General features: G+C 53.0%; 1 protein-coding gene across 1 annotated transcript; it reads left to right on the top strand.

Moving 5' to 3' along the window:
• Nucleotides 1-1241: 1241 nt before the first annotated feature.
• Nucleotides 1242-20626, top strand: TMEM38A (transmembrane protein 38A). Its single transcript, XM_012758373.2, has 6 exons — nt 1242-1449; nt 12621-12777; nt 13033-13217; nt 15652-15739; nt 17754-17871; nt 19099-20626. The coding sequence occupies exons 1-6, from the start codon at nt 1326-1328 to the stop codon at nt 19336-19338; spliced, it is 912 nt and encodes a 303-aa protein (XP_012613827.1). The 5' UTR covers nt 1242-1325; the 3' UTR covers nt 19339-20626.
• The last annotated feature ends 1473 nt before the right edge of the window (nt 20627-22099 follow it).

Genomic DNA, 22099 nt, shown 5'->3' with positions numbered 1-22099 from the left:
CCGACCCTATGGGTCCCGAGTGACCTCCACGGGGGATGGGGTGCTGACTGACGGGGTCCCAGAAGGGAGCAGGGTCCTGACTGGGCTCCACAGGGGACTGGGCTCCACAGGGGACGGGGTCCGGAGTGACCTCCACGGGGGACGGGGGTGCTGACTGACGGGGTCCCAGCAGGGAGCAGGGTCCTGAGTGGGGTCCACAGGGGACGGGGTCCCGAGTGACCTCCACGGGGGATGGGGGTGCTGACTGATGGGGTCCCAGCAGGGAGCAGGGTCCTGAGTGGGGTGCACAGGGGACGGGGTCCCGAGTGACCTCCACGGGGGATGGGGGTGCTGACTGACGGGGTCCCAGCAGGGAGCAGGGTCCTGACTGGGCTCCACAGGGGACGGGGTCCCGAGTGACCTCCACGGGGGATGGGGGTGCTGACTGACGGGGTCCCAGCAGGGAGCAGGGTCCTGACTGGGCTCCATAGGGGACGGGGTCCGGAGTGACCTCCACGGGGGATGGGGGTGCTGACTGATGGGGTCCCAGCAGGGAGCAGGGTCCTGACTGGGCTCCACAGGGGACGGGGTCCCGAGTGACCTCCACGGGGGATGGGGGTGCTGACTGATGGGGTCCCAGCAGGGAGCAGGGTCCTGACTGGGCTCCATAGGGGACGGGGTCCCGAGTGACCTCCACGGGGGATGGGGTTCTGACTGACGGGGTCCCAGCAGGGAGCAGGGTCCTGACTGGGCTCCACAGGGGACGGGGTCCCCAGTGACCTCTACGGGGGACGGGGGTGCTGACTGATGGGGTCCCAGCAGGGAGCAGGGTCCTGACTGGGCTCCACAGGGGACGGGGTCCCGAGTGACCTCCACGGGGGATGGGGTGCTGACTGACGGGGTCCCAGCAGGGAGCAGGGTCCTGACTGGGCTCCACAGGGGACGGGGTCCTAACAGGGTCCCAAGGGTGACAAAGTCCTTGTTGCTCCGGCCTGGCAGAGATGGGCGTCCCACCTTCATAGCCCCCCCCACGAAGCGTGGGACGGGCCCCCCGAGTGGACAGCCCACTCGCCTTCCAGGGAACCCGCACCCCGCCCCGCTGGGCTGCATGGGGTCGTGACGGCCGCAGGGACAGGGCATGGGACGCGCGACAGTCCAGCGCCGCGGGACTGGACGGCCCCACCACCCGTCCCGGGGTGGGCCGCCGCCCCTCCTCTCCCGCGGGGGCCGGGCCTGGGGTGGCGCCTGGCGGGCGGGGGCGGGCCCAGCGGCGGGGGCGCAGTTGCCGGGCCGCGGGGCTGCGGGACGGACCGGGCCGGGGGCCGCGGTGGCACCCGGCGGACGCCATGGACCTGCTCTCGGCTCTGAGCCTGGGCGAGCTGGCGCTCAGCTTCTCGCGCGTGCCGCTCTTCCCCGTCTTCGACCTCAGCTACTTCATCGTCTCCATCCTCTACCTCAAATATGAGCCAGGTGATCCCGGGCCGGGGGGCCCGAGGGGGCTGGAGGGGGCTGGCATCGTGGGGCGGAGGGCTGGGGGGGGTCGGGAAACTCGGGGGTCACGGGGAGGGGGAGCCCAGCGTGGCGGAGAAACAGACTCAGCGACTGCATGGGGGAGTAGGCAGGTGCTGAGATCGTGGGGTTCTCCCACGCGGCCGCGTGCCGAGGGGAGAAGCCCCCGGGACGGGGAGGCTGGGGGAGGGGAAGCAGACGCGGGGGTGGGGGGAAGGGAAGGAAAGGAGCGTGCCTGTTCGCAGGAGGAGGAGGGGCAGACAGGCGCTAGGGGTGGGCAGAGAGACGGTGGGGGGGGTCCTCTTGGGTCAAGGCTGCAGGAACCTGGGCGAGGGTCGTAGGTTGTGGCGAGCGTGCAGGTGGGGGTCGGCGCTGCCGGCTGGGCCAGGTGTCCCGGCCGCGCGCAGCGGTGACCGCCCTCCGTGCCCTTGGCACGCGGAGTGGGAGCAGCAGCTAAGTATCTATATTAGGGCGGCCTGGCTGGGGGTTCAGCGAAAGTGACACCGGTGTCCCTCCCCTTCCCTCCCTCTTTCCTCCCCACTGCCCGGGCGTGCTGGATCTTCGAGCCCAGCGGGAGTTATTATTCCCAGCGCTGGCCCTGGATGCCTCCCACGGAGCTGAACCTGCGGGGCCAGCGGGGTGATTTGTGGTCAGCCTCCTCCCTCAGCTCGGGGATCCCACGCCCCTGGGGAGTGGCAGGAGGGTTGACCCTGCTTCTTACATTATTTTTTTAAGAAAACATTTTTTTTTTTTTTAAGGAGGACGCATGGCCTCCTGAGAATGTGTTCTATTTTTGTACAAGGTTCACCATGAGCGAATATTTCTCGTTTCGTCTCCTTGTATCTTAATTGACTCCAGCACGCCAGTCAACTTAATGGACAGTAGGATTTAACTTTAGAAAAAAGGTGGAGTACCCCGAACTTTGTGACTCTTTCTCCCACTTAGGTGTAAATCGCCCCTCTATCTCAGAACGGAAATAGCTTTACTTCTTCTTCAAATGATAAAAATAGGTTCTCGTGTTTACTGAAAACTCTAGCTGACAAGCGCAAGGGAAAAAAGATGGTGACAGTCAAGGTGGTGGCAGCGGCCGCCCTTCCTGATCTCTCTTCTGTTTGTCTACACCTGCGTGGTTAGAGACGTGAAAGCCCATGCTTGCGCAAACAGGATCAGACTCTACTCGCCGGGAGGTTTTATTCTATTTTTTGCCTATCCACATGCCAGAGCCCATTTCCTTAAAAGCCATTCTGGAAAGCAGTCACTTTGCAAAGCAAAATAGGCTTTTGTTTTGTCCTTGCGTGAACATGGGGCTGTATTTCCTTTCCAGGGAAGAATTCCTTGGTGGCTCAGGCCAGTCCCCCAGGCAGAATCCGCATACACTGGAAAAGGTTAAACTTTACTACGAGGGGGGCAGGAGCCCTGTAGTGATTTAGGACACAAAGGTCTGGGGAAAGAGGTGTCCAGGCTGGCTGGGAACCTGCAGGAAGGGATGAGATTTTTCTGCAAGCTGGATGCGACAGAGCCTGAAGACTCCTGCAGGTTCCAAGGTGGCTCTTAACCCTGGCTAACCATGAGACACTGGGGGGGGGGGACTTGTAAACACATCCCCCCATCTCCACCCCAGACCAATTGAGTTACCAGGTGTCCTCAAACTACGGTCTGCACCGCCTAGCACATTTATCCGGCCCTCTGGGTGTTTTTGCGCGCCACTGCCTGTCCCGCTTAGCAGCCGACTCGTCCCAGGCCCACAGTGTGCACTCTCCAACAGTCTGAGGGACAGTGAACTGGCCCCCCGTTTAAAAAGTTTGAGGACCCCTGAGTTAGACTGTCAAACTTCCCTCCCCCAGTGATTGCTGTTTGCTGTCAAGATCAAGGCTCCTCCTTTTATAACTAGGGAAACGGGAAAGATAACAGGAAATAGTGGCTAAAGTATCGGAAATACACAACGAGCTTGTGGTCCCATGATTGGTAAATGACAGCCTCAGGACACAAACCCCGGGTCTGTTTGACTCCAAGAATCAGTAGGATGGCTCTGAGGTACTTGGTGGCCTTAGAAAAGTAAGGGATTGGATTGAACTGTTAGCTCTCAGTTTGGTGTGTATGCTGAGCCTCTGTAAATGCCGCTTCTCAGAATCCATGTGCTAGACCAGCTACAGGATTTTCAGGGTCCAGTACAAAATTAAGAATTTCAGCCAGGTGTGGTGGCTTTCTCCTATAATCCCAGCTACTTGGGAGGCTGAGGCAGGAGGATAGATAGCTTGAGCCCAGGAGTTCCAGACTATCCTGGGCAACATAGCAAGACCCTCATGTCTTAAAAATTAAAAAAAAAAAAAAATTAGCAGAGCATGATGGCTGGCACCTTTAGTCCCAGTTACTGGGGAGGCTGAAGTGGGAGCATCCCTTGAGCCCAGGAGTTCAAGGTTACAGTGAGCTATAATCACACCATGACACTCCACCCTGGGCAACACACCCTCTCTTACAAAAACAAAACAAAACACTAAACTAAGAATTTCAGCATAGTGATAGCATAACATTAAACTAAGTGCAGGACCCTTTGAGCTTGGGGTCCCATGAAGCCAGTCCTAGCTGATTATGACAGCCACGCCGGCTTTAAGAAACAAAACTTAGGAATTGGGAGTCAGTTCTGCCTCTAGCACTGGCTAAACACCAAGCTGGTTACTTCACCTCCATGAGCTTGAGTTTGTTCATTGGTGAAACGGGATCACTGGGAAAATAATCTCTGACTCCCTTTCCTGGCTATTATGAAGATCTATTGAGAACTTTGTTAGTGATGGGGTGTAAGGCATTCATGAGCGGTGGTTACGTTCATTTGGAAGGCTATGGAGCAATGTATCACCTGGGGTACTGGCGTTCTTCTGGGTCAGCCTTTCTCGAGACTCATGAGCAAGGATGAAGCGCAGAGTGTGGTTCTCAGCTGAGCACCTTTTATACCACCCGGGAGCCAGTTAGAAATGCAGAGTCTCAGGCCCCGCTAAGCTCTGCTGAATCAGAGTCTGGAATTGAACAGATCCCAGGGCGATTTGTAAGCAAGTTTGCAAAGTTATAAACCGAAAGAGTTGGGAGCTGCTTATTAAACCCAGAGCTCTTTAAGGGCAGGGAGGTCTGAGTCTGGCTCACTCGCTGGGCTCCAAAGCTGCATGCGAGGAGAGAAGGGAGCAGTGAGTGGCCGGCTGCATAATTGAAGAAATGAGTAAATAAATGACAATCCTGGGCATCTTAAGCCCTGACTGATCCAAAAAACCGTTCAGTAGTTCTCAAACTGGGCTGCACATCAGACTTAACCTGGGGGGGTTTTCAAAATCCTTTTGTCCCAGCAGCACCCCTCTGTCATTTGAACCAGAATCGCTGGGGGTGGCAGAGCCATTAATGTTTTTAGAAGTTCCCCAGATGAGAACCGGTTCCCTGCATCAGTGTTTCCCAACCTTGGCACCAGTGACAGAGTGTGGGCCGTGCTGTGCATTTCAGGATGTTTCACAACATCCCTTGCCTCTACCCGCTAGATGCCGGCAGCTCCTACCCCCAGTAATGACAACCCAAATGGTCCCCAGACATTGCCAGCGTCCCTGGAGCAGTCTCCCCCTATTGAGAACCATTGACCTAGACCATAAAGCTCAAACTCCAATGCTTCCAGGAGCCAGGCAGGCAGGTGACGCAGCACGCTGAAGCAAGTAGTGAGGACCATCTGTCCCCAGGTGAGAACCAACCGGGCAGCCACGTCTCTACCTGCTTGGGGCTGGAACCACCAGACCTGATTGTCCACAGCTGGGAATGTAGATTTGCAGCTTTCTACATTTTATATGTTGGCTATTCAAACATTTTTCTTTTTTAATGAATAGACTTTATTATTATTTTTTTATTTCTTTCAGTACCCACCAACAGAATCTCAGTAAGCTAGACTTTATTATTTATGTTTTTCGAGAGAAGGTCTCACTCTGTCACCCAGGCTAGAGTGCAGTGGTGCAGTCACAGCTCACTGCAACCTCAAACTCCCGGGCTCAAGCGATCCTCTTGCCCTCTGCCTCCCAGAGTTCTGGGATTGCAGGTGTGAGCCACTGCGCCGGGCCAGACTCTATTTTTTAGAGCAGATTTATGTCCACAGCAAAACCAAGCTGCAAGTACGGAGTTCCCGTGTGTACCCACCTCCTCCCTCTTGTCCCCAGCCTACCCTACCATCAGCATCCCACACTAGAGTGATTCCTTTGTTACATTTGATACATTTGTTACAATCAATGAACCAACATTGTCAACATCATTATTATCATACTACCATTATTATCAAATATTATCAACAACATTGTCAACCAAAGTCTATCATTTACATTAGGGTTTCTTAGTGCTGTATATTCTATGGATTTTGACAAATGCTTAACAACATGTTTGCATTATTATAGTATCACAGAGAGTACAGACAGTTCCAACTTATAATGGCTCAACTCATGATGGTTCAACTTATACTTTTTTGACTTTACAATGGTGCAAAAGCATTAGGCATTCAGTATACTCCTTAACTTGCAGTAGGGTTATGTCCAGATGAATCCTTCCGTTGCCAAAAAATATCATAAGCAACAGTAACTTGCAGTGCCCTGAAAATTCCCTGAGCTCTGCCCATGCCTCTCTCTCTCCCAGCCCCTAACCCCTGGCAACTACTGTTTTTTTATTGCCTCCGTAGTTTTGCCTTTTCCAGAATCTCCTAAAGTTGGAATCATGTAGCATGAAGCCTTTTGAGATTACCTTCTTTCACTTAGCAATATGTATTTGAGATTCCCCCCCCATGTCTTTTCGTGTCTTGATAGTTCACTGAATAATATTCCACGGTAAGGATGTTTGTTTATCCATTCACCTCCTGAAGGACATCTTGATTGCAGTTTGAACATTTTTTTTCCAGTGCTGTGGGGGCCAAGGACACCAGTTCTTTGACCCCTGGCTTAAGGTCTCTGGTTTGAACTGTAAGCTTTCTGAGGACAGGAGGCCGTTCATCCTGCAGCCTTGAGAGGCAGGGGCTCTCATCTCCATTTTACAGCGGAGGAAACTGAGGCAGAAAGCTGAGCTCAAAGGCCTAGGAAGAGAAGACTTGTCTTAGAGTCCCTGAGATACTTGGTCGATACACCACACCTGCCCACCTTAGACTGAATAGCACAGAACAGTAGCAGTGTTAGAGTGTCCTTAGGGTCCTTCAGGCACTGCCCTGCCAGCTCCAAGTGAGACTTTGATCCCCAGAGAGGGACAGTCACAGAGTCTGTCACAGGCCAGGACTTAGGGACCCAAGGCTGCTTCCCCAGGGAGGCACAGCAGATTTTTAAAAGTCCACCTATTGCTGGGCAAGGTGGCTCACACCTGTAGTCCCAGCTACTGGGGAAGCTGAGGTGGGAAGATCACTTGAGCCTAGGAATTTGAGACTAGCCTGGGCAACATAGCAAGACCCCATCTCTATCAAAAATAGAAAAATTAGCCAGGTCTCATGGTGCACACCTGTAGTCCCAGCTACTTGGGAGGCTGAAGCAGGAGGATGGCTTGAGCCTAGGAGTTTGTGGCTGCAGTGAACTGCAGTAATGCTACTGTACTCTGGCCCAGGTGACAGAGCAAGAAGACCCTGTCTCCCAAAAAAAAAAAATCCATCTACTGAAATTTCCACCCACAGATACTTTCCATTTCCATTCAGTTCCAGGAATACCTCTCGAGTAATTGCTAAGCACTAAGCAATCTGTTCACCCTCACAGGCATCCTTTGAAATGACATAGCACTGGGGTGACCACCTCGGCCAGGTTCACCAAAAAGACAAGTGCCGCAAGTCCCATATCCCAGGAAACTCCCAGGGACCAGGCAAAGCAGGATGGTTGGTCACCCTAGACAGCATCCCCTGTGTACCGGGGAACAGACTGAGGCCCGGAGGGGGAAGGAACTAGCCCAAGCTCACCCAGTGGGAGGGGAAGAGGGGAATGCACCCGTGGCAATGAGCACCAGTTTGAAACCCAGATTCTCCGGCTTCCTGGTGGTGTCCCCAAACCCAGCAAGCGAAACCAAGAAGGAGTTTGACCAAGGGGAAGAGCCAGGGTGACAGTTTCTCAGCCATCGCCTTGCTGCCTGGGTGCAGGCAGATCACCTGAGCCCGGGAGCTTGAGGCAGCAGCGAGCTATAGTGACGCTACCGCACCCCAGCCTGGCGACAGAGCGAGACCCTGTTTCAAAAAAAAAAAAAAAAGTATGATGATGGAAATGCATGATTTCTTTCTTTCTTTTTCTTTTTTGAGACAGAGTCTCACTCTGTTGCCCAGGCTAGAGTGCCGTGGCGTCAGCCTAGCTCACAGCAACCTCAAACTCCTGGGCTCAGGCGATCCTCCTGCCTCAGCCTCCCCAGTAGCTGGGACTACAGGCATGCGCCACCATGCCCGGCTAATTTTTTCTATATATTTTAGTTGGTCAATTAATTTCTTTCTATTTTTATAGTAGAGACGGGGTCTCGCTCTTGCTCAGGCTGGTCTTGAACTCCTGACCTTGAGCAATCTGCCCGCCTCGGCCTCCCAGAGTGCTAGGATTACAGTCATTGAGCCACCTCGCCCGGCCAAAATGCGTGATTTCATTGAATCATCATTACAACTCAGTGACAGTGGAAACTCTCATCCTAGTCTTTTGACGGTGGAGGAAACTGAGGCTGGAGGGTGGACAGTCATTTGCCCAAGGCCATGCCAGAGTGAGTGGCAGAGCCAGACTCAGGACACACCCAGGCTGCAAATACAACAGCCTGCTTGTCAGGGCAATCACACAAACCCTAGGCCCCCATTCCTCAGCCTTGGTCCCTTGGGTTGGTCCCAGAGGGCACAAGAAAGACCGTGGAAAGAATTCAACCCCTGGGAGTTATTTTTAGATGCAGAGGTATCCATTTCTGCAAAACATGGATGTCTCACCTGACCTGGCCCCTGCAGGACTCACCAGCTGCTCCAAAGGATCAACTCTCAGCCGGCTGTGTTTTAAATAGCCCCTAGGAGAAGACATGAGAGCGTTTCGCTGCATACCCCTAGGACCTCGGTCCGTGTTGAGATTTAGGACAACCTCCAGGGCAGGGAGAAGAGGCACTTTGCCCTTATAACTCCCAGGGTGAGACGGGAGGAGGGAAATTTTCATTGTAACACTTTGTCAGGATTTAGGCAAAGAAGGAATCAGAGTTCCCACTTGACAAAAAGAAAGAGACACAGAAAAAAATAGTTTGTTCAGTGGCTCAGGTCTGTAATCCTAGCACTCTGGGAGGCCGAGGTGGGAGGATTGCTTGAGGTCAGGAGTTCGAATCCAGCCTGAGTAGGAGTCAGACCCCGTCTCTACTAAAAATAGAAGAATTAGCCAGGCGTCTTGGCACGCGTCTGTAGTCCCAGCTACTCGGGAGGCTGTGGCAGGAGAATCGCTTGAGCCCAGGAGATTGAGGTTGCTGTGAGCTATCATGACACCACTGCACTTTCCCCAGGGCAACAGAGTGAGACTCTGTCTCAAAAAAAAAAAAAAAAAAAAATCACATGGTTAGCTGATAGGGGTAGCAAAGAGAAGGGAGGGTGTGTTACTTACTGCAAAACAGCTTACATTGGGCATGTTTCCTGATTATGAAATGTAGTGTATGGAAGAGAACAGATACAAAAATTGTGATCTGTTCCTATGGTAGGGTACTATACAGCAGTGAAAGTGAATGTCACTCTTGAAAACACTGTGCTAAGTGAAAGAAGCCAGGCACAAAAGGCACACGTTGTAAGATTCCGCCTACATGAAAGATGTAAGTTTCCGAACATTTTCATCAGCCCAGAAGGTGACCCCATACCCATGAAGCAGTCACACCCCTCATTCCCCAGCCCTTGGCCAGCCACTAATCTGCTTTCTGTCTCTATGGATTTCCCTATTCTGAATATTTTATATCAATGGAATCATTTCATAGGTGACCTTTTACGTCAGGCGTCTTTCACTCGGCATGATGTCTTCAAGATCCGTCTACGCCAGGGGGTCCTCAAGAACTTTTTAAACACGGGGTCAGTTCACTGCCCCTCAGACCGTTGGAGGGCCGGACTATAGTTTAAAAAAAAAAAAAAAAAACCGTGAACAAATTCCTATGCACACTGCACATATCTTATTTTGAAGTACAAAAAACAAACGGGCAAAACCACGTGGGCTGTAGTTTGAGGACGCCTGGTCTACGCAGTAGCAGGTATCATCAGTGCTTTGTTCCTTTTCATGCCTCAGTGACACCCCATTGTGTGGATGGGCCACGTTTTGTTCAGCCACCTATCTGTGCGTGGGCATTTGGGGTGTTTCCATCTTCTGTGGGTTGTGTATAATGCTGCTTTGACTGTGCACTTTGAAGAGTCTTCCAGAACCTATATTGGTGGGTTCTTGCACATCCGGACCCCCCCGCCGGCTCATTCCTCTTGCTTTGTTTGGTGCTCGACTGTGCTGCGTGCACAGAGGAGCATTTTTATTTATTTATTTTATTTATTTATTTATTTTTGAGACAGAGTCTCGCTTTCTTGCCTAGGCTAGAGTGAGTGCCGTGGTGTCAGCCTAGCTCACAGCAACCTCAAACTCCTGGGCTCAAGCGATCCTCCTGCCCCAGCCTCCCGAGTAGCTGGGACTACAGGCACGAGCCACCATGCCCGGCTAATTTTTTTTATATTATATATATTAGTTGGCCAATTAATTTCTTTCTATTTTTATGGTAGAGACGGGGTCTCGCTCAGGCTGGTTTTGAACTCCTGACCTTGAGCAATCTGCCCTCCTCGGCCTCCCAGAGTGCTAGGATTACAGGCGTGAGCCACCGCGCCTGGCCCAGAGGAGCATTTTTAAAAACCCGTAAGCCCAGACACACCCCAGACTGACCACCTAGGGTGCTCTGGGATGGGGCCTGGGTGTCAAGCATTTGGAAACCCCCCAGGCAGTGGGGTGTGCAGCCCAGTTGGAAACCGATGCATTGGGCCATCTTCTTAAGGCATGAGCTCCTTATTTCTGTTCACTGTGCAAGGCCATTCTTTTGTACTGTGTCACCTTGGGCTTATAAGAAGAGTTAATTTAGTTTCATTTATTAGTGTGTATCCTTAGTTATAGAAACTGTGAACCAAGCTACATTTTCTCTATCTTTTTGTATTTTGATTTATTTTTTTTTTTTCGGGACAGAGTCTCACTTTCTTGTCCAGGCTAGTGAGTGCTGTGGCGTCAGCCTAGCTCACAGCAACCTCAGACTCCTGGGCTCAAGCAATCCTCCTGCCTCAGCCTCCCGAGTAGCTGGGACTACAGGCATGCGCCACCATGCCCAGCTAATTTTTTTTTTTTTTTTGAGACAGAGTCTTGCTTTGTTGTCCAGGCTGGAGTGAGTGCCGTGGCGTCAGCCTAGCTCACAGCAACCTCAAACTCCTGGGCTCGAGCGATCCTCCTGCCTCAGCCTCCCGAGTAGCTGGGACTACAGGCATGCGCCATCATGCCCGGCTAATTTTTTATATATATATATCAGTTGGCCAATTAATTTCTTTCTATTTATAGTAGAGATGGGGTCTCGCTCTTGCTCAGGCTGGTTTTGAACTCCTGACCTTGAGCAATCCGCCCGCCTCGGCCTCCCAAGAGCTAGGATTACAGGCGTGAGCCACTGCGCCCGGCCCCCAGCTAATTTTTATATATAAATATATTAGGTTGACCAATTAATTTCTTTCTATTTTTATAGTAGAGACGGGGTCTCGCTCTTGCTCAGGCTGGTTTTGAACTCCTGACCTCGAGCAATCCGCCCGCCTCAGCCTCCCAGAGTGCTAGGATTACAGGTGTGAGCCACCGCGCCCGGCCTATTTTGATATTTATTTAGTTAGTAGAAATAAGGTCTCACTCTGTTACCCCAGGCGGCTGGAGTGCAGTGACACAATCAGGTCACTGCAGCCTCAAACTCCTGGGCTCAAGTGATCCTCCTGCCTCAGCCTCCCGAGTAGCTGGGACTACAGGCGTGTGCCACCGTGCCCGGCTAATTTTTCACTTTTAGTAGAGACGGCGGTCTCGCTCTTGCTCAGGCTGGTCTCGAACTCCTAGCCTCCCAAAGTGCTAGGATTATAGGCATGAGCCACTGCGCCTAGCCATGAAATGAAATCTTAATGCATGAACCTTGAGGAGATTAATGCTAAATGAAATGAGTCAATCACCAAACAACAAATGCTGGATTGTTCCACTTACATGAAGTCCCAGCAGTCATCTAATTCTTAAAGACAGAAAGTAGAACGGTGGTTAGCAGGGCCTGAGAGAGAGGGGCTGGGGGGTTAGTGTTTAACGGGGACAGAGTTTCAGTTTGAGAAGATGAACCCGTTCCAGAGATGGCTACTGGTGATGGTTGCACGACAGCGTGAATGTTCTTAATACCGTAGAACTGTACACCTAAAAATGGTGAACATGGTAAATTTTATGTATATTTTCCACAGTTTAAAAAAAATATGTTTTTGGCCAGGCGCTGTGACTCACGCCTGTCATCCTAGAACTCTAGGAGGCCGAAGCGGGCGGATTGCTCGAGGTCAGGAGTTCGAAACCAGCTCTGAGCAAGAGCGAGACCCCCGTCTCTACTATTAATAGAAAGAAATTAATTGGCCAACTAAAAATATATATAAACAATTAGCCGGGCATGGTGGCGCATGCCTGTAGTCCCAGCTACTCGGGAGGCTGAGGCAGGAGGATCACTTGAGCCCAGGAGTTTGAGGTTGCTGTGAGCTAGGCTGATGCCATGGCACTCTATCCCGGGCAACAGCGTAAGACTCTGTCTCATTCAAAAAAAAAAAAAGACTCCTACGATAATAAAAGTCATCATTTGGCTGGCGCTATGGATGAGCATTTAAGGAGTCCTTAATGGGAGCTGGCAAGTCATCATCGTCATCACTGCTTCTCTGGGTGTGGAGGAAAGAGCCCTAACTCGGCTCTGAATTTTCTCTGTGCAACCTAAGGCGTATGCACAGCCTCTCTGAGTCTTGCTTCTTCCTCCGAAATCTGCCAATTGCACCGGTTTGGGTGGTGGTGGTGGGGGGGGCTCTGAATTAAGGGTGGGTTGAGACCGGAAGGCGTGGGGCTGAAGCACACCCTTGGTGTGCACACCCTGGTGACAGTCGGGCGCGCTCCCGTACCTCCCAGGAGCAGTCGAGCTGTCCCGGCGCCACCCCATGGCATCCTGGCTGTGCGCCATGCTGCACTGTTTTGGGAGTTACATTCTGGCTGACCTGCTCCTCGGGGAGCCCCTGATCGACTACTTCAGCAACAACTCCAGCGTCTTGCTGGCCTCCGCCGTCTGGTGAGCAATGCCTAGCCTGGGAGAACAGAGCCGGGAGGGTCTCCGGGGAGGTGGGAGGCAGGAGGATGGAGGACCGGGTTGCACCAGCACAACCCCCACGGTGGCCCTGAGCACACTGCCCTCCACACCCAGCTCCGATCTGGGCCCCCGCACGTTGGGGGGCAGCGTGGGCGGCGGGGAAGGGTCCGATAGGGTCACACACCTGTTGGCCTGCCCCTGCCCTGACACTCAGCGTTCTCTACCCCCCCCCCCAAGGTACTTGATTTTCTTCTGTCCCCTGGATCTCTTCTATAAGTGTGTCTGCTTCCTGCCCGTCAAACTCATCTTCGTGGCCATGAAGGAGGTGGTGAGAGTCCGCAAGATCGCCGTGGGCATCCACCACGCACATCACCACTACCACCACGGCTGGTTCGTCATGATCGCCACAGGGTGGGTCAAAGGTAAATAGGACAGTGACAGTGACCGTGAGAGATCCCCCGCAGTTGAGAAGCGTCGGTTCTACTGGTGGGCCACGGGGCGCCCAAGTTGGGGCAGCCGTCGCTCCAGGCTCAGGGGTGCGAAGACCAGAGTAGGTGTCCAAACCTCCCCCGTTAGAAGGCGCCTTTAGTGGGGCGGCCACGGTGGTGGCTCACATCTATAATCCCAGCGCTTTTGGAGGCCGAGGCAGGAAAATCGCTTGAGCCCAGGAGTTCAAGACCAGCCTGGGCAACATAGCCGGACCCCATCTTTACAAAAACAAAGGAAAAAAATTAGCCGGGCGTGGTGGCGCATGCCTGTAGTCCCAGCTACTCGGGAGGCTGAGGCAGGAGGATCGCTTGAGCTCAGGAGTCGGAGGCTACAGTGAGCTGTGATGACGCCACTGTGTTCTAGCCCTGGGAGACAGAGTGAGACCCTATCTCAAAACAAACAGACTAACTAACAAACAAAAAACCCACTTTAGTGTAAATAGGAAGATTCTTCTGGAAATGTGACTGTCAACGGTAAACAGGGCAATGACACCAACAAAAGCCAATGTCGCCAAGAGTTCTCAGCTGGGGCACTACTGACATTTGGGCCTGGGTCATTCTCTGTGGTGGGGGACGTCCTGTGTATCGTAGGGTGCTGAGCAGCACCCCTGGCCTCCACCCACCAGATGCCAGTAGCACCCTTGTCCCCAGCTGCCACAACCAGAAATGTCTCCGGATGTTTCCAAATGCCCCCTGGAGGGCTGCGTTGTTCCAGGTGAGCACCTCTTTCCTGGAGCTCCAACTACAAGGGCTCTGAACCTCTGTGCACAAGGCGCTTCTCTCAGCCTAGCAAAGCCTACGGACCCTTTGGTTGTTAGATGCAAAAATACAGAGGATACCAAAGGGAAGCCCATTATTTTAAAATAGAGTTATCAAAATATTTTTTAAAATGCAATACAGTAATTTCATGCTTCTTTCTTTCTTTCTTTCTTTCTTTCTTTCTTTCTTTCTTTCTTTCTTTCTTTCTTTCTTCCTTTCTTTCTTCCTTCCTTTCTTCCTTTCTTTCTTCCTTCCTTTCTTCCTTTCTTCCTTTCTTCCTTTCCTTCCTTTCCTTCCTTTCCTTCCTTTCCTTTCTTTCTTTCGTCTCGCTTTGTTGCCCAGGCTAGAGTGAGTGCGGTGGCGTCAGCCTCGCTCACAGCAACCTCCAACTCCTGGGCTCAGGCAATCCTCCTGCCTCAGCTTCCCAAGTAGCTGGGACTACAGGCATGCGCCACCATGCTCGGCTAATTTTTTCTATATATATTAGTTGTCCAATTAATTTCTTTCTATTTATAGTAGAGACAGGGTCTCGCTCTTGCTCAGGTTGGTTTCAAACTCCTGAACTCAAACGATCCGCCCGCCTCGGCCTCTCAGAGAGCTGGGATTACCGGCATGAGCCACCACACCCAGCCTCATGCTTCTTTCTTAATGCACAAAATAGCAGCACCTAGTGACTGTCGATCTTCTGAAGTGACATTGAGCACAAACAGTGTCTTGAAACTATCTGCAGAAACTGGAAAGTGAAAAAAAAAAAAGGCTGTGGATTCTGTTGGTGGCAGTGACAGCTTTGAGAATCCTGCTGAGATCATCACCTCCATTCCGGGGGGAAGGGGAGGCTGGGCTTCAGGGAGAGGGATGTGAAAATGAAGTTGTAATTCTCCTTCCTATCTGGCTCCGTGGACCCCGGGTTGAGATCCCTGATTCAGGCCGGGTGCGGTGGCTCACACCTGTCATCCTAGCACTCTGGGAGGCCGAGGCGGATAGATTGCTCCAGGTTAGGAGTTCGAAACCAGCCGGAGCGAGACCCCATCTCTACTAAAAAAATAGAAATTAGCTGGACAGCTAAAAAAATATATGTATATAAAAATTAGCCAGGCATGATGGCGCATGCCTGTAGTCCCAGCTACGTGGGAGGCTGAGGCAGGAGGATCACTTGAGCCCAGGAGTTTGAGGTTGCCGTGAGCTAGGCTGACGCCACGGCACTCTAGCCCTGGCAACAGAGTGAGACTCTATCTTAAAAAAAAAAAAAAAAAGCTGTGATTAAAAATTGTCCTTTTATTCCTCCCCTTCATCTGTGCTAATGGCCAGACCAAGGTAGACTTTAAAACAAAAATGTTACTAGAAATGAATAGGGACATTTTATAATGATGGAAGGATCAACCTGCCAGAAAGATGTAATAATGATAAACATACATGTACCTGGAAACATAGCACTAAAATACGTAAAGCTGAAGTTAACGGAGAAAGAGACGATGATTAATAATTAAGAAATGGGCCCAGGACTCAACAGACAAAGGCAGGGAATGAAGGCCCGAGCAGGTGCTGAAAACCACAGGGGGGGGTGGGGACCTGGGGTGGCGGGCTTGTTCAGAAGCACCCTGTCCTGTAGGCTCTGGTGTCGCCCTCATGTCCAACTTTGAGCAGCTGCTCCGAGGGGTCTGGAAGCCAGAGACCAACGAGCTCCTGCACATGTCCTTGTGAGTATCCCACCCGCCCTTCTCCTCTGTCCCTCCTGTACGTACAGGTGCCTGACCCTGGGTTGGACACTGCCGATAACTTGAAGAAGCCTCCAGTCCTGAATCTGAGGCTTTCAGAAGCTTCCAGAGGCTATGGCTGGGGAAGCCCAGAGTAGGACCCGAGGGGTGGGGGTGGGGGTGGGGATAGGGGTGGGGGTGGGGAGGGTGGGGAAAGCAGAGCTGCAGGGAGGAAGTGACCACCTGATTGGGGTTTTGAAGAGCGAATAAGAGTTTTCGGGCTAAGAAAGAACCTTCAGACAAGAGGCCAGTGCCTCTGCCAACTGTCGGATCAGAAAAGAGCAGCAATTTTGTAAAGATCGCTCGTCTAAAATAATAATAATAATTTTTTTTTATAATAATAATAATTTTTTAAAAAAGGAAGAAAAGAGCAGCAATACTGCTTGTTCTACAGGGTCAGGGTACAGGGTGTGGGTGGGGAGCGAGGGGTACAGAGCGCGGGGAGTGTATTTGGGACTAAGCGGGCAGGGCCGCACGACAGCATCCAAGACCCAACGCAGGATCCTAAGCTGCATTTAGGCTAATACATTTTGGGTTTTTGAAATCAGAAGTCCAAGATCAAGGCCTAATACATATTTAAGAGACTTTGTAAGTTTGGGCTAGTTACATTTTTTTCTCCAGTCTACAATAAGTAAAGCTACAAGCCATGAAGACATGACAAAATTAAAGGACCCACTCGTGTGCTAATGAAAATCTCCCCCCCCATTTCACACTTAGGAAAATGTGGCATTATCCCATCACAGCCCCAAGAGAAGTCTGTTCCCACGCTCAGTTCACCTGCTGGGGAAATGGGAGCCCAGAGCCCTCAGGTTGCTGGCTACTTAGCGGGCAAGTGGCTTCCCCTCTTGGCCTCTATTTCCCCCTCATCAGCTGAGCAGAGTTGATGGGAATCACACACCTGGCCCTAGTGAGTGCTTTGGAAATATTAGGTAGAATTACTTTCACTAAATACGTGCAATGAGCAGCAGGCGTCAGGAAGAGAAGTCACGGGTCTGTCTTCCGCAACAAGTGGAAACGGTACACCTATTCCACAAGGGAAAAAAAAAGGAAAGTGAAGGAGAGCTCTGTGTGTTGGAATCCCGTTTTCGGGGGGAGCGAGCTGATTGAGGGGCCATTCCCAAGGCCACCTTGAGGTCCCATGATTTGCTGGAAGGACGCACAGAGCTCAGCAAAGCCGCTACACTCAGGGCTGTGGTTTATTATAGCAAAATACAGATTAGAATCGGCAGAGATAAAAGGTGTGTGTGGCCGGGTCCCTGAGAGACCGGGTGAGAAAGTCCGATGATCTTTTCCCAGTGGAGTCACAAGGACAGCACTTAAGTCTGCCAGCAGCAGTGTGTGACAAGACGCATGGTGTGTTTCCAATCAGGGACGCTCCCCTGAGCCTCGAGGTGCAGGGTTTTTATGGAAGCTCCATCGCCTGGACATGGGCCGACTTTAGTCTCCAGCCCCACTAGAGGTCAAGTTCATGCTGCATGGCCTAAGACCCCCATCATAAATTACGACACTCTTAATCGGGCAGGACAATCCAAACGCTTAGAGCAGGAGTCCTCAAACTTTTTAAACAGGGGGCCAATTCACTGTCCCTCGGACCGTTGGAGGGCCGGACTATAGTTAAAAAAAAAAAAAAACTAAGAACAAATTCCTATGCACACGCCACATATCTTATTTTGAAGTAAAAAAACAAACGGGCAAAAAACGCCCTCGTGTGGCCCGCGGGCTGTAGTTCGAGGACACCTGGCTTCGAGGGTGTGTCCCAGGAGCCAGGCAAAGACCAGACCTGTCTTTGGGTCAGGTTAACCTGTCACCGCACAGGGAGATGCCAGTCACGCACACCAACCGTGCATCTTTGCACCTCACACTCGAGAACTGGGGCTGGGGCGGGGGTGCGTCCGGGCCGGAGGAAGGAAGACCTGAGCGATGGCGTGACCCCAATAACGGCGGCTCCTCCCTGCAGCCCCACCAAGGCCAGCCTGTACGGAGCCATACTGTTCACCCTCCAGCAGACCCGCTGGCTCCCCGTGTCCAAAGCCACTCTCATCTTCATCTTCACCATGTTCATGGTGTCCTGCAAGGTAAGCCTTTCTCTGCCTGTGGCCTTCCTGCCTTCACCGGTGCCACCCCGCACCTTCAGGCTGGGAGCGGGGACCCTGGACATTCCTAGCCTTATGTGGCCAGGACAATACAGCCCAGAGAGAGGAGAAGCTTGGCAGTAGGTCCGTGGCAGGGGAGTCTTTTTAAAAGACAGTGTCCAGGCCTGGCGCGGCAGCTGACGCCTGTAATCCTAGCACTCTGGGAGGCCGAGGCGGGTGGATCACTCGAGGTCAGGATTTCAAAACCAGCCTGAGTGAGATCCCGTCTCTACTATAAATAGAAAGAAAAATTAATTGGCCAACTAAAAATATAAAAAATGAGCCAGGCATGGTGGCACACACCTGTAGTCCCAGCTACTCGGGAGGCTGAGGCAGGAGGATGGCTTGAGCCCAGGAGTTTGAGGTTGCTGTGAGCTAGGCTGATGCCACGGCACTCTACTCAGGGTGACAGAGTGAGATTCTGTCTCAAAAAAAAAAAAAAATCCAGCGATCACAAGCCCCCCAGCATTAGGGGAGAAGCAAGAGGGGCGGGGACGGCTGGGTCCTGCTCCACCTGACTGCAGTTCAAGCCCAGGCCCAGTGTCTGAATCTGCTCAGGCTGCTCTCACAGAATACTGCAGACTGGGCAGCTTGTAAACAACATTTATTTCTTGCGGTTCTGGGGGCCGGGAAGTCCAAAATCGGGGTGCCAGTGTGGCCGGGTGCCGGGCAGGGCCTTCTTCCCGGTTGCCGACGGCTGACGTCTCGCCGTGTCCCCACATGGCGGAGGGGACTGGCTGGCTCCCCCAGGCCCCTTTGGTAAGGGCACGAATTCCATGCCCAAGGGCTCCACCCTCATGACCTAACCAGCCCGCAAAGGCCTCACCTAGTACCATCGCCTTGGTGGTTAGGTTTCCATATGTGAGTTCCCGGGGAACCAGGCGTTCAGACCACAGCACTCGGCACAGCTCCCCTCTGAGCCCAGGTGTGTTGGGGGGGTTCATAGTGGGAGGGTGACCGCCAGTCCCACTATGCCAGAGACCCTCCAGGCTTCAACACCAGGAGTCTCCTGACCTGGGGAACCTGGGGTGGCCGGTCGTCCTCCTGGGGGTACATGCACCCAGAAGGCTGGGCTTCCCTGACGTTCTCTCCTTCTTATCTCCCTTCCCCTGCCTACTTTGCTTCCTGCCTCGGTTTCCCTCCTGCTCTCTTGCTTTCCCCCCACCTCAGGTGTTCCTGACGGCCACTCACTCTCACAGCTCCCCTTTTGATGCCCTAGAGGCCTACATCTGCCCTGTGCTGTTTGGGGCAGCCTGGGGGGGTGACCATCACCATGACAACCACGGAGGGTCCCACGGCGGTTCCCACGGCGGAGGTGGGCCGGGCGCCCAGCATTCAGCCGTGCCCGCCAAGTCCAAGGAGGAGCTGAGCGAGGGCTCCAGGAAGAAGAAGACCAAGAAGGCGGATTAGGGGCTGGCCTGAGGGGCACAGGGGAGAGGACCCCGACCCAGGACCCTCTGAACCGGGAGGTGTCCTGGGCTCGGATCTACCCTTTCCTGGCCTGGCTGCCCCCATCTGTGAGTTGCGGCCATCCTCCCACCCACCAGGGCTGATGTGGGGGTTAACGGAGGGTCCCGCTGTCTCTCCCAGGCCCCCACAGTCACAGCCTTTGGGGGGCGGGGGGCAGCCGGCAGAATCCCAGCAGCAGGTCCAGCCAGAAACCCCAGCCGTTAGATTCTCGGTTCCATTTTCCCTCCTCTACACTTGCACCCTGACTCCGAAAGACTCTCAGGCCACGTCGAGACTCCTTCATCTGATGGACATTTCCGAAGTACCTGCGGTGAGGCCGGGCTGTGATCGTCAAGCCTCTTCTCACCCGCCGTGGCTAGACTTTCTCCCGTGCCCAGAAAGTTCCGCTCCGGCAGGGCGTCCCTGGGCAGGTGACCTCCCTGCTCTGACCTTCCCGTTCCCCACCCGTGTAGCAGAGGCCCGTGGCTCTGCTCCATGTGGAAGGGCTGCGTGAGGCTGGACGTGGTAAGGCTTTACCCGTTCATAGACGCGGTGCGGTCGGGAGGGGAGGCCAGGACGGTTGTGAATTACCATCGAACTTGGCTTTGCACATTCGATCGTTTGCGCCTGTGGATCAGAGAACCTCTCAAGTCACCCAGCACAAAGGAAGCCCTCGGTAGACACAGCTGGGGCAGGCTGGAGCGAGCACAGTGTGCATGAGGCTTATTCTGATCCGTTGCCTTCAGGCTGCCCTTAAACCAAAGACATGCAGCCGGCTGGGCAGGTTTCCAAGATCCAGCTTCACCAAGGGGCTCCATGCGCTCACGCTGGGACCTGAAAGTAGTAGTCCTGCCTCGTGTTGGAAGTCCACTGTTGCTCGTTCAGTCATTCAGCAAACACACTGATACCTACCTACTCTGTACTGAGCCTTGTGCTGCCGCTGGGCAGGCCGGGAACTCGCTTTGGGGTGAGTGAGGGGGAGGATGGCTGAAGGGTCCCTCCTGGCCACCCTCATCTCAGCCTTGGTCACCAGGACATCCGAGAAGGGTGGATGCGGTGGGCGTGGCCAGTCTCAGGTGAGGTTGGGGTCCCAGGTGTTGCACAACTGTTGAGAAAGTGCCTTGTTCCAGGGGTGCCTGGGGGCCGGGTGGGTCCTGAGGCGGTAAGGCCCCCAATCTCATCCTCTTGCATGTCCGTCAAAGCTTGGCGTGAGGCGTCAGCCAATAAATCTGCTGTGACTGATCCCTCACGGCTTGTCTTACTCATTCTTAGGCTTTTGGCATCACAAAATACAGACACTGCGGGGTCTGTGTCCTCGGACATGCTCGGGGGGTTCCAAAGGCACGATGGTGGTGGCAGCCCCCGATCGCTGGCTGAGATAGCGGCAGTGGGTGAGGTCTGCGGGATTTGAGGTCAAGCAGGCCTGGGTTCGAATCCCTGCTCTGCCACCAACAGGCTGAGTGGCTCCTCCCCTCCCTGAGACTGTTTGCTCCTTGGGAAAAAGGTGGGGGGAGGTGATGCTTATCACTGTCCGTCAAGTGCAAGTGGCAGGAGGAGTTGGGGCGGTTGGAATTTGCACCAGAGAGTCCCGTGCAAGACCCTGTTAAGAGAATGAAAGACGAACCACAGCTGGGAGAAAAATCTTTGCCAATCACACGTCTGATGAAGGGGCCGTGTCCGGAATACTGAGAGAGTTCTCAAAACCCAATAATAAGGCCGGGCACGGTGGCTCACACCTGTAACCTCAGCACTTTGGGAGGCCAAGGTGGGAGGATCACTTGAGGTCAGGAGTTCCAGACCCACCTGAGCAAAAGCAAGACCCCCGTCTCTACTAAAAGCAGAACAATTAGCTGGACACGGCAGTGCACACCTGTAGTCCCAGCTCATCAGGAGGCTGAGGCGTGAGGATCGCTTGAGCCCAGGAGTTTGAGGTTCTGGTGAGCTATGATGACGCCGCTGCAACTCTAGCCCAGGTGACAGAGTGAGAACCTGTCTCAAAAAAATAAAAAAAGTGAATGAGTGAACACCCGTGCCCCATTCCTACAGTGTCACAGTGCCTAGCAATAGAAAGGGGTGAACATGCAACAACATGAATGAGCCTCAAATGCATCATGATGGGTGAAAAAAAGCCATAGAACAAAGAATGTATGTTGTATGAGTCCATTTATATAACGTTCTAGAAGGCCGGGCGCGGTGGCTCATGCCTGTAATCCTAGCACTCTGGGAGGCCAAGGTGGGAGGATCGCTTGAGATCAGGAGTTTGAATCCAGCCTGAGCAAGAGCCAGACCCTGTCTCTACAGAAAATAGAAAAATTAGCCAGTGTCAGTGCCCTGCAGTCCCGGCTACTCGGGAGGCTGAGGCAGGAGGATGGCTTGAGCCCAGGAGTTGGAGGCTGCAGTGAGCTGTGATCACACCCCTGCACTCTACCCAGGGCAACAGAGTGAGACTCTGTCTCAAAAAAAATAAGAATTAAAAATTCTAGAAAAGGCAAACTAATTTGTAGCTACAGAAATCTGATCAGTGGGTGCTTTGAGAAAGGGAGCCGGGCTGGGGAAGGCAGAAGGAATTTCGAAGAGGCATGAGAAAACTGGGTGATGGATCTATCCACGATCTTGACTGTGGTGCTGATTTCATGGGTCTATACATGCACCGGAACTTCTCAAATTGTACATTTAAAAAATGTGCAGTTCCTTGTGTGTTATAGCTCAGTGAAGCTGTAAA

The sequence above is a fragment of the Microcebus murinus genome, chromosome 4, assembly GCF_040939455.1.
Source record: "Microcebus murinus isolate Inina chromosome 4, M.murinus_Inina_mat1.0, whole genome shotgun sequence".
NCBI lineage: Eukaryota > Metazoa > Chordata > Mammalia > Primates > Cheirogaleidae > Microcebus > Microcebus murinus.
The sequence above is the reverse complement of the archived record's forward strand: the minus strand, read 5'-3'. Positions and strand labels throughout refer to the sequence as shown.

Bases quoted from the DNA above. Each gene is read 5' to 3' on its own strand.
- TMEM38A (XM_012758373.2), top strand. From the start codon at position 1,326: ATGGACCTGCTCTCGGCTCTGAGCCTGGGCGAGCTGGCGCTCAGCTTC. The intron at 15,740-17,753 runs GTGAGTATCCCA...TCCTCCCTGCAG, and splicing joins GAGCTCCTGCACATGTCCTT to CCCCACCAAGGCCAGCCTGT. The intron at 17,872-19,098 runs GTAAGCCTTTCT...CCCCCACCTCAG, and splicing joins TGTTCATGGTGTCCTGCAAG to GTGTTCCTGACGGCCACTCA.